At 46.4% G+C, this 12,731-nt stretch overlaps 1 protein-coding gene across 1 annotated transcript; it reads left to right on the top strand.

Annotated features, from left to right (window-relative positions):
* The first annotated feature begins 10,267 nt into the window (after positions 1-10,267).
* On the top strand, positions 10,268-11,206 carry LOC127056670 (olfactory receptor 52E2-like). Its single transcript, XM_050964848.1, has one exon. The coding sequence runs from the start codon at positions 10,268-10,270 to the stop codon at positions 11,204-11,206; it is 939 nt and encodes a 312-aa protein (XP_050820805.1).
* The last annotated feature ends 1,525 nt before the right edge of the window (positions 11,207-12,731 follow it).

The raw sequence follows: 12,731 nt of genomic DNA, 5'->3' as shown, positions 1-12,731 counted from the left end.
TAAAAGAAATACAAGAGCTTTAAATACAAAAATCATTAAAAATTAATATTTGCTAACACACTTCAGATGGGCAGAGAAAAGGAACCAGGAGCCTGGAGGACAAGACACTCAGCTGGTGTGGGAGAAGGAAAAGGATGAAATGCTGCAGGACAGTGTGACCAAGGCAGAGGAACAGCTGGAGTTCAGAGAGAGACACAGTGAAGAGAGGCAGCTGCGGAGGATGAGGGAGATAGCCCAGCTGGAGGAGAGAATGGGGGCATGGTTTCTGGAACATGGCTGAAGGTTGAGAAAGGAGGGCAGAGCGCAGCAGAAGGACGTCTTGGCAGTGAGTTACACTAGATGACCCTTGCAGTTCCTTCTAACCCTGTAATTCTGACTCTTCTGAGCAGCTGGCCACCAAGGCTCAGGCCCATAAGATGATTAGTCCAACCACAAAACCATGTTCAGCTCTCTGCGATCCCTGCTCCCCATGGAAGCGGCTGACTGTGAGGCCGCTGACTGAGTCTCCTCCCGGAGTACATGGTTTTGGCACTGCTGCAATCAATGCAGCAACATTGAGTTTGCAGGTCTGGTGAAGACATGCTAAATCAACTTGAGAGTGCTCTCCCATCTGTACTTCTGTACTCCATCACCCTGAGAAGCATAAGGGAAGTCAATGGGAGAGTGTCTCCCATTGACACAGCACGATGTAGACACCACAGTAAGTGGATTTAGCTACCTTGACTTCAGTTACATTACTCACATAACTCAAGTTATGGATTTACCATGGTAGTGTAGACGTGCCCTGAGTCAGGTGGGTGGTTGCTTTTGAGTTTCTGCTGTGAGCAGAGCTTTGCATTGTGTTTATTGTGGCATGTGCTTTGTGGATTTTTAGCCCAACACATTAAAATGTGGTACAACAGTAATCTAAGTGCAAGGGTGCAAGTAATGTCAGTGGCTGCAGTTAGGGAAAGAAAAGCTGGTGCAGAGAAAAGAGCATTTCACACTAAGTGGGAAGAAAGTTACATGTTCACTGAAAGTACTGGTCAACGGAGCTTTGTGTGCAGATGATAGTTGTGTAGAAGGAGAACAATGTTAGCGAACATTACATGTATCGCTCTAGTGAAGGACTGGAAAAACAAACATCAAAAGCAGAGAAAAATGCTGATAAAACCTGCAACTATACAAACTACAAGACTGGCTGCATTGTACAAGGCCTCCCGTGAGCTAGAGAAATGCCAAAAGCCTTTTGGGGATGGGGATGTGGTCAAAAGATGTCCAGTCCAGATAACTCAGGCATTTGGGGATGACAAAATAGCAACACATTTTGAAAGCATGTATGTGGCAGAGCGAGCATATAACCCCAGACTAGAGTGGCAGGGGTTGAGGAGCTGCTTTGGGCCAGAAAAGCCCTGCTCCGCCACTCTCACAAATAATGCCAGCATTGGAGGAAGAGCTAAAAAGTGGGAACTTCAGTTAGATGGGGCCAGCTCTGGGAAAGGGATGGCTCTTGAGCTTCCCAGGGGGCCAGCAAAGCCTCCTCCCTTGCGGAAATAGGACACGGATCAGCAGCAATGCCTGGTGCAAAAAACACCGTCCTTTCTCCAGTCCCCAGGGGCAGTGGGGAATCTGACAGTGAGACTTCAAATCCCAGTTTGATCCTGGTACGATCACGAAAATGGACCCTGGTGATGACAGGAAGGCGTTACTTAACACCTTCAAGGAGGTGGTGGTAGCAATGCAGTACCCCCTGAATATTGAGCTGTCTTGTTAGCCACCTTCCCCGCGACTAGACCAGCCTAGGCCACCAACTAGGGGGCTTAACCTGATGGCTGCTGAGGATTACCCCCGGGGCCAGCATTAGGGGCTAACAAGCAGGGAAATTGCCTGGAGCTAAATAGAACAGGAAGTGCCACAAAGCGAAGTTATATCGTTTATGCATAGCCACTGTGAGTAAATGTTATGTGAGTATTAAAGTAATTTAATCTTCAAAAGTGGAAATAAATCGCACTAAAGCAGAGGTTTTCACACCATGGAGTGTACCCTGTGAGTGGCAATGCCAGGCGGCTCAGGCTTCAGCCCCAGGCAACAAACGCTGCCTTTGGCCCCAGGTAATGGGTTCACTCCTTAATTTTTCTCCTGGCCCCCAGGGAGTCTAACACCAGCCTTGATTACCATAGAGTAAAGGCAGCTCTCCTTGGATATCATGAAAAGACACACTGACGTTGCTTTCATGAAGAGAAATATAGGCAGGGGTCTGGCACCAGGTCATGCCCCAGAGACTGAGGGAACACGGCTGGCGGTGGCTAAAACCTGAGTTCAGTACCTGCTGCCATTGGGGCTGACAGCTCTTCGGCCCCCCACTGCCAGCAGCGGCTGACCGTTCTGGCTCTGACACCCCAGCGCTAAGGTGGGCAATGTCATGGAAGTCTCTGAAAGTCCAGGATTCTGGGATCAAAGTGACATAATCTTATCCTTAGCCACGTCTAAGAGGAAATTACTTTGGTGAATGGGGTAGTAACTGAATCCCAGCAACTGAGGCAGTGGCCACATTTTGAGCCCAGGTGAGAATGACTCTACTCTTTGGAGCAAGTCAGTGACTGTTGTTCCTGTTCCCCAGAGTGTCAGCTGGCCGTTGTTAAGTGCTGGAGGCTGAAATGTTGTTGTCTCGGTAACATTGTTCAGGCTGCTCAGTGCCTGTGTCCTTGGAGTTCCAGTGTTATCAATATTAGTAGAATAGGCAGCCTGCTCATTCAGTAGACCTCGATGTTACTCATTAAGAAAGACCACTGGCACGGTTTGGTGACAAAGGCACTCCACCAAGTTTATTGCCCTCAAAGCAAAGCCATTACTCCCTCCCTCCATGGTTTCAGGTATGCTAATATCTGAGTGCCAACTGGCTCAGTCAGCAGCAGGAGTCTCTGCTTTCCCCTCCTAGACAAACCATTTTTATTCATTCTGTTGTCAAACCATCTTATCTTTTACAAAAGTAGGATTTGTTACAGGACCCCTGGGGTGCAACCTGGGACTGTGCACACTTAACTCTCTCCAGCCTGGGCTGTCTCTCACAAAGCCTTAATTCTGACCAGCAGCAACCCCTCACAGTGCTCTTATCATTCAGCACAGCCACAGGTGGAGACCCTCACATCCAGCTAGATTGCATGAATGGTCCCAGAGCAACTCATGAATTACTCAGAGAAAGGCACCAGAGCCAAATCGCCTCCTCCCACCCCCCAGCACTAGATCCCTGGAATATACTGTCTTACATAGTCCAAGATGATCCATGCAGATGTATTAATTGGTTCACCACCTCATCAATTGAAGGTGGATCTACACCAGCCCTTATGAAACCTGAGTAGAGTTGCCACATACTTCACACAAACTCACTGGTAAAGATGAACAGTAAAACAAATGTGTTGACTATAAATGATAGTTTTAAAGTGATATTAAGTGATAGCCAAAAAAGTCAGTCAGTTACCAAAAGAAATAAAATAGAAGCATGAAGAGTAAACTCTCAAACTTACTAGACTGGGCAACATCTAGATCAGGGGTCGGCAACCTGTGGCACGTGTGCCAAATGTGGCACATGAGCTGATTTTGAACGGCTCGCAGCCACCTACCGCAGTCCTGGCCCTCAGCCCCCCCCGCCCACCGCTCTCCCCTGCGGGGGCAGGACACAGAAGCTTGGTTCTGCGGCAACCAAGCTTCCATCTCACGCACTTCCCCGGCATAGTGCTTTCCTGCCTCTCCCCCTCTCCTTCCCTGCTCCCATCAGCTGACGGCCCTAGCGAGGGGGAGGCGGGAAGAGCAACACTGTGCAGGCAGCTCCCTAGAGGGGACAGAGAGAGGTGGGGACGGAGCCTTGGGGAAGGGGTGGAAAAGGCATATCCCTTCCAGCCCCCTGCCCTGAGCCGCTCAGGGCAGGGGGTTGGGAGCATCCCTATGGGCCAAGCACCCGAGCCCTCTGCTCTAATCCCCCCCCACACACTGTCTTCTGTCCTACAACCCCATGCCCTTAGCCCTCTGCCCTGACCCTTGAGCCCCACACACATTGAACCTTCTACCCTGACCGCCCCCCACACTCAGCTTTGTGCCCTGCAACCCCCATACCACCCAGCCCTCTGCCCTGACCCTTGAACCCCCCCCACACACCCCCAACCTTCTGCCCTGACCCCCCGCACACACTCAGCTTTCTGCCCTGCACTCCCAAACCCCAAGCCCTCTGCCCTGACCCTTGAACGCCCCCACACACCCAGCCTTCTGCCCTGACCACCCTCCACACTCAGCTTTCTGCCCTGCAGTCTCCATACCCCCCAGCCCTCTGCCCTGACCCTTGAACCACCTCATACCCACAGCCTTCTGCCCTGCACCCCCAAACCCCGAGCCCTCTGCCCTGAACTCTGCCCATCCCAATACACACCCAGTCTTCTGCTGTGCATCCCCACAGCCACATCCCTCTGCCCTGACCACCCCACACACTCAGCCACCTGCCTGCAGCCCCCATACCCCTCAGCCCTTTGCCTTGACACTTGACCCACACACACACCCAGCCATCATCCCTGAACAACCCCCTCACCCCAGCCCTCGGCCCTGACCCCTGAAACCTCCCCACCCAGGTCTGGGGTCCTGGCTGCAGGCACTGCTCAGCCAGCTGCTTGCCTAGGTAAACAGAACCTCAGGTTGATGGTGTCAGATCAGCATTTTAATTTAATTTTTAAATGACGCTTCTTAAACATTTTGAAAAACTTGTTTACTTTCAATACAATAGTTTAGTTATATAATATAGACTTACAGAAAAAGACCTTATAAAAACGTTAAAAAGTATTACCAGCACACAAAACCTTAAATTAGAGTGAATAAATGAAGACTCGGCACAGCACTTCTGAAAGGTTGCCGACCCCTGATCTAGATTAAGCATTTTTTCCAACCCTTTGGCTATTGCAATCCATAGTCAACTGGTTTCAACCTTGAAATCTGGATCAATCTCCTTAGCTGGTGTTTTCAGTCTTTGCCTCAGTGTCCTTGTTGCTTGCAGCAAAGGTAGGGGCAGGAGAAGTGCCCCACATGTAGTCACTTAGTTCTGTTTTATACAGAGCACAAGTCCAGGCATGTCTGGGGGTCTTGCTGAGTCCCTAGGCCAGGCTGAATAATTCCCCTGGTGTAGCTGCATGCAGGTGAGTCATTCAGTTGTAACTTCCTCGCTGGACAATGGATGGTGATTTCTGTTCAAAAACATCCACCCAGGTATTGGTTACCTCCCTTGTCTTCGTTTCTGTAGAGCCAGTATCCCAAATCCACAGAATATTTTAGAGAAAACCACACAATTCCAATCTTATAATTTCATATGTACTGATGATACACATGTGGATAGAACAATGATATTCAGCAGATCGTAACCTTTCCCCAGATACCTTACATGGCATGCTTTATATGTAATATCACAATTATATACAGAGGAGGAATATGGGGATTACAGGGCATTTCCCCAATGTATAGTATGTCACAGGATATATCTGCACTAGCTGGAATATATTAGCATAAATACCTAGTGCCTAGCACACTAGCAACAACTTTGTCAGTGTCATGTGATGAACAGTGAATTTGTAAATATCTGCTTTAATACCTGGCCTGACTTTGGTTCACGCCTCTGGTTCAGTCCTCAGATCTTGCACCAGGCCTCGGATCTTGCACTGCCCCAGGCTCTTGCTCGCTAGCACACTGGTGAGTCCTAGGAGAATACCGAAAGCCCCTCTCTTCTCCCCGCTCAATGTTGATAACCTAGTTGAAAGGACAGGCATGGTGTGATCAGGGCCCATCGGGGGCCACTCAGTTAGGATGAACTACAAAGAATAGAGCAGGCAACCCTCCAGCAAGCTGGTGGATATTCCAATACTTAGATTTACAAAACCAGCAGAAACAAGCTTCTGTTAAACCTCACTGGTTACTCAGAAGCCCGCAACAGAGTTCTATTAAAATAATTACACCTCAGGCCTTCACCTAGGCGCACAAGTGAAATATGATAAGGATTACTGAAAATCTCATCTCATCATAGGAAAGAAAAGGTTCTCTCAATCCCAAAGGATTGGACACATGACCTCCCAGGTTATTGAGTATTCCAAATCTTATCCAAATACAGGCTTGCAGCCAATTGTTAGTAATTAGACTAAAATGTATTAAAAGAACCAAGAGAGTGTATAGTTAAAAGATCTGTATATGAACATATGTGAATTAAATTCTTGAAGTTCAGATACATAGGAGAGATGGTGAGCTATGTAGTTGCAGAGTTCTTTGAGAAATAGTCCACAGGTTGTAGTCCAAAGTTTATATTTCAAGGCAGAACAGTCAGAACTGGGATCTCTGCCCTTGTGACTTAGGCTTCCCCTGCATGAAATCTCAGTTAGATCTGAGTTAAACAGCATCAGGACCCAAGGGGCTTTTATACATTTTTCTAGCATCCACTTGCCCATACAGTCCTGGGTAAACAATAGGCTTTAGATGTAACCTTCTGTTTTCTAAGCACCACTGGGAATCAGTTACACAGATCAACAAAGGGCAATTTAGCCATTAGGAAAACTATCATCACAAACTGCAGAGAGACATACAGACAATGATCTTATTTCACCCAAGATTCATCTAAATGTTAATATTCCCTTTTGCCCTGACAATTTGAGCCTCTGTTAACAGCAAGTCACTTCTTATTCCTGAGGCTCACAGGCTGAAGCTCTCCAGAGTCTATTTTCTGCTCTTCCCGATGCTCACAGAGCAGAGGGAATTGCCTGAGAGTCCTGGCCAACATGAGAGACTTCAGGGACTGTACAGGGGAATCATAACGGTCGTTGGACAGCACAACAAGTGTCAGACGACCAAGACTCATACGCTGATTCTCAGGGTCCTGTCTTCCTGTCGCAGTAAGGAGATTTCCTCTCTGCAGAGTGGCTTTTGGTGAGTTGCCTGTTTCTGCATTAAAGTTAGTGCTGAGGGCTCAGGGAGGGCTCCCGGGTTCATATCAAGAACCAGGAATTCATTAGCACAAACATCTGGAATTGCTTAATATTGTCAGAAACACCAAGAGATTTACCTGGAATAACTGAAACTAAAAATGTATTAGAAACAGTTTAGACAAATATTTGTTTTTCAGATCAATTCCTTGTCTCTTGCTGTGTTCTTCTGTCTGTCTCAGTAACTTGCTTTTTCTGACAGGTTTCAGAATAGCAGCCTTGTTAGTCTGTATTTGCAAAAAGAACAAGAGTACTTGTAGCACCTTAGAGACTAACACATTTATTTCAGCATAAGCTTTCATGGGCTAGTGGGCTGTAGCTCATGAAAGCTTATGCTGAAATAAATGTGCCACAGGTACTCCTGCTCTTTTTCCTTTTTTTTGATCTATGTGTTTTTTCCTCTGGTTCACTCAAGTGTTCCAGTTGAGCAACTTCACTGGCCTCTTAGGAAGTGCAGCCAAGACCTCTGCAGTGGGTGTTTGTGTTATCAGATTTTGCACAAGAAGAATGTGATATTACATAGGATTCACACAGTGGAAAGAGTCTGCTCTCACATTCTGCCCTCGTTGAGTCACTCCAGATTTACACTGATCTCCCTGAGAGCAAAATCTGGGCCCCTGTGTGTTTTGGAATCCTCATCTTTAATGCCTTGTCTCAGAACACCACATAAATTGGGGGTTTCCTTCAGACTTTTTCAGCACCATCGAGAATAGAGCTCTCTGTAGCAGGATGTGAAGCTAGGCGTGATTTTCACAGCTAGGGGCTGAAATTAAACACTAAGGATGAAATATTGGACCATTGAGTTCAATGGCAGAACTCATTGCCCAAGTTCGCCCTAATCCCCAAGCAAGGACTTAAATGAATGTCCTGATTCACACCGGCCACGAACCTCCAGTGAGTTCAGCTGGAGTTGTCCTGTCTCTGCTAAAGATTGGGTGAGCTCATTTGAACCAAAAAGGAGCTGACAGGAGAGTTGCTGAAATCCTTAGAGGTTCATAGAATCACAGAAGATTAGGGTTGGAAGAGACCTCAGGGGGTATCTAGTCCAACCCCATGCTCAAGCAGGACCAACCTCACTAGAACAACCCAGCAAGGGCTTTGTCAAGCCAAACCTTAAAACTCTAAGGATGGAGATTCCACCACCTCCCTAGGTAATCCATTCCAGTGCTTCATCACCCTCCTAGTGAAATAGTGCTAGGTGCCCTGGTCCCCTAATCATTTTCGTAACTGAACAATTAGGATAACGTTTTTTTTCCAGGGAGAAAGGGAGGGTCTGCTTTCTCTGTGGCCCTGGGTCTCCTAGTCTAGACAGGATGAGAAGCATCAAAAGGCATTAAAATATAAAAGCGTGTTTCTGGCTTACAGGATATCAGCGGTGTTGGAAAACTCACTGTGGGAAGCTCAGGGATGCACAATGTTTATGTGTGTTGGGGTAGGGGGGAGAGAGGACGTGCAGTATGTACATCACAGTGACACGGGGTCCTGAAACTGGACAAAACAGGGACTGGACATCCTGCCTAATGCACAGAGCAAAGAGGCGTAAAGAGGCTCCCTGGGATAGAGGGTGTCTCAGACTGTAACGGAATGTGGACCACACTACAGCAGATTGTCTCTGACCAGTCCCCCAGCTGGACCATCCCTCCTCCCGTGAGCAGCCCCACTACAGTCTTGTGGGAACGTCAGCAACTACCAACATGGAATAGCTGCCTCAGGAAGGGGTGTCTGGGTTTCTAGCAGGCTGCAATACATTAAAGCTTTGTGTCATTTTGAGAAAGAGTTACTCACACTCCGACATGAATCTGACGAAGTGGGTATTCACCCATGAAAGCTCATGCTCCAATACATCTGCTAGTCTATGAGGTGTCACAGGACTCTTTGCTGCTTTTACTCACTCTGGCTCCTTTTAGTCTCCATGTCCTCTCTCCCTCCCACCGCATCTGTCTCTCTTTCCTTCCCTGTACAGCCTGAGCTGCTGCTGCGTTTCCCTTCACTGGAATAGGTCCCTTCACAGAATAGGTTCCTTTTCCCGGATGCAGGCAGACACTGTGCTTAACCTAGTCTGAGGAGATATTTCTATGAGCTGCCTCTCTCGGATCTGGCACTTAATTATGGTCCCGGCTGAAGGGTATCATTGTGTGGCAGGACTGGAAGTTATGGGGTGGAGAACATACATTGACAAGTGGCCAGCACTGGAGGTTTTGTGGTAGAGTCTGGGATATATACTGAGGTAGGCAGTACTGAGTGTAATGGAGGTGAGAAGAAGGGTATAGATGGACAAGCAGGCAGTGCTGAGGGTTGTGGGGTTAGGTAGGGAGATCTATACAGAGAAGCAGTCAGCACTGTGGTTTGTTGGGAGAGGCTGAAGGTGTAAAGTGTCACTATCCATGTACATGTCCAAACCCTTCCTCATTCTTGCTTAGCTCATGGCCTCAAATACATCTTGTGGCAAGGAGTTCCTCAGTCTATTTAGGCATTGAGGGAAGAAAACATTCTATTTTTATCAGTTTTGAATTTACCACATTTCAGTTTAGTTGAATGTCCTCTTGATCTTGTGTTATGAGGCAGGGAGAATATATTCTCCATCTACTCTACCTGTGGGTATTTTCTCATATTTCCTCTTATTCATCTCCTCTGTAACATAACAATCCCAGTCTTTTCAACTTCTCTCTGTATGAGAGTTTCCTCAGGCCCTTGATCATTCTCCTTGCCCTGGACATAACCCCTCTAGTCTGCAATATCCTGTGTGAGAAAGGTGCACAATACTACACTGAGGAGACCAGATACGATGAAACATTGAATAATTGATCTCATGGCATTGTATTTTCTGTATGATTTCCCATCCCACTTCTCCTGGATCCCAATGTTTTGCTTAGTTTCTGTCTGCTTGCTCTATGAAAAGGGGTTCACAGAGCTCTGTACCATGACACCCAGGTCCTTGTCCTGAGTTCATATAGTTAAATCAGAACCTCGTACAGTGTTTTAGGAGTTCAAGCTTTTTCCTCCAATGGGCATACACATCACAGTTTATTGACATTGAAATTCATTTGTCATCTTGTTCCCCATTCACTTAGCTTTTTCAGTTCCCTTAGAAAACTTCTCCGGACTTGACCCTGAGCTAAATAATATGGTGCCACCTGTAAATGTTGGCACTGCACTGATCACTTCCAGTTCTAGATGGTTAACTATACAATATTTATCATACTATTTTCTATAACCTCCCTTCGCTGTGCTTCTCTCCCTTCACAGGCACCTGGAGCATTTCTGAGCCCAATCGATGCATTGACCACCTCATGGCAGCTTTCAACATCACCTCCTCCCACCCTTCAACGTTCATCCTAATGGGCATCCCGGGCCTGGAAGTTGCCCACGTCTGGATTTCCATCCCTTTCTCTATGTTCTACATTATCGGCCTGTTGGGAAATTTCACAGTTCTGTTTGTTGTATACAAAGAGCAGACTCTCCGCAATCCAATGTACCTGCTGCTCTGCATGCTGGCACTCACAGACATTGCCACACCTACTTTCATTATGCCAAAGATATTGTGTGTATTTTGGTTCAATTTGAAAGGCATTACTGTGGGGGGCTGCCTTACCCAGATGTTCTTCCTTCACGCTGTTTCTCTTATGCACTCTTCCGTCCTAGTGACAATGGCCTTCGATCGTTATGTTGCCATTTGCAAGCCTCTGAGATACGCCATCATCCTCACTAACGCACAAATAGCTAAGCTAGGTCTAATAGGTTTGATAAGAGCTGTTCTCTTCATTATGCCCCTGCCCCTGCTCCTGAGCCGGCAGCCATTCTGTGCCAATCGCATTATCCCCCACACGCAATGTGAGCACATGGCTGTGGTGAAGATGTCGTGTGGGGATATTACAGTGAACAGGACATATGGCTTGGTGCTATTCTTCGTAGTCATCATGTCAGACCTGACGCTCATTGCCCTGTCCTATGGTCTGATAATCAAGGCTGTTCTCAGACTTTCCTCCAAGAAAGCCCACCAAAAAGCCCTCAACACCTGCACAGCCCACATCTGTGTGATGCTAACGTATTATACTCCTGGCCTCTTTTCCAACCTGATAAGCCAGCTTGGTCAGGGCTTTGCTCCCTACATTCACATCATCTTGACTGATCTGTATCTCCTCTTCCCTCCCCTGCTCAACCCTATCATTTATGGAGTCAGAACCAAAGAGCTTCGTGACAAAGTGGGCAAATACATCTCCAGAAAGTGATCACAGGAGGTCACTGATTGAAACCTGTGTGACAAGAAGGAGAAAGTGTATCCCCTCGTTAATCAAGGGTGCTTTGTCCGAGTTTGGCTGGGCTCAGTGTTGGAGGAAAATTTACCTGATTTTCTATGTCCAACACTTCAGGAATAAACCAAAGACGAACAGTAACAAACTAATTCAATACAAAATGTGCACATTGACTGCCATCATGGAATGCAATTCGAAATAATTAATATGATAATATCACTGTTTTCTCAGCATGTAAATTTGGGAATAATTTGGGACTATATTTAATGCCTCCATTTGTCATTTTTTTTTGCGTGAAACATCTGCAGCGCTCAATCAGGATTCAAGAATCTGTACCGGTGTTTGATTTGGAATTTGATTGTCACTTTAGAGGTGTGTTGCTAATGTGGATAAACTCCTGATAGGGCTTGTAGGTTTTCCTTTTTTTTTTAAATATAAAATCTGTACTAGATGTATAATGAAAGCTTTCATTTGTTATTTTATGTGTAGGCCAATGTGTGAATAAAAAAAGTTTCAGGAAGTAGATTGGGCTACCTTTATGTTAGTTTTTAAGTGATTTGGAGCTATTAATGCAATTCTCAGGACCTCAAGCTGGGCCGGAAGAAGTGCAGCAGTGCTGAGGCAGAGTCGTGGATCTGGAGCTGCATCTGACCAGAGCCAGGAGATGAGGCAGCACAAACCATCTGTGACAATGGGGAGTCAAGGCTGAGATACAGTGGGGTGTTGCAGAGACATAGCCTGGATAGTGGCTGCCAGCCATGTCACAAGTAACACATCAGCTAAGTGTGATGCACAACCGTGGAGAGTAAGGTGCAATCACCATGCAGGAAACATCACCTGATCGGAGACACTTGAAGATCAGACTCAGTGGGGGGACATGGATCCAATGGGAAGGTAGATGCTGGGAAGAAGGGCTTTGCCACTAGGCTGTGAGTTCTCTTGTGCCTCTGTAGCAGTTAGTTGCCACTCCCAGTATCTTGTGAATATTCTTCCACTGTGACTAAACAACAAAGGAAAAGAAGAGGCAAAAAGGCATCTGTTAAAAAGTGGAAGTTAAATTCAATTGAGGAAAATAGAAAAGAGCATGAACTCTGGCAAACAAAGTGTAAAAATAGAATTAGGAAAGCCAAAAAAGAATTTGAAGAACAGCTGGCCAAAGATTCCAAAAGTAACAGCAAGTATTGTTTCAAGTACATCCGAAGCAGGAAACCTGCTAAACAGCAAGTGAAGCCACTGCATGATTGAGATGGTAAAGGAGCACTTAAAGACAATGACTTCATGGGCAGAGAAACTAAATTAATTCTGTGCATCAGTCTTCATGGCTGAGGATAAGAGGGAGATTCCCAAATCTGAGCAATTCTTTTTAGGTGAAAAGCTCAGGAACTGTCTCAGATTAGGGGTCATTAGAAGAGGTTTTGGAGCAAATGAATAAATTAAAAAGTAATACATTGCCAAGACCAGTTAGTGAGCTAGGAAGGATACTATTCAAGATATTAATAAA

The sequence above is a fragment of the Gopherus flavomarginatus genome, chromosome 1, assembly GCF_025201925.1.
Source record: "Gopherus flavomarginatus isolate rGopFla2 chromosome 1, rGopFla2.mat.asm, whole genome shotgun sequence".
Classification (NCBI taxonomy): Eukaryota; Metazoa; Chordata; order Testudines; family Testudinidae; genus Gopherus; species Gopherus flavomarginatus.
The sequence above is the reverse complement of the archived record's forward strand: the minus strand, read 5'-3'. Positions and strand labels throughout refer to the sequence as shown.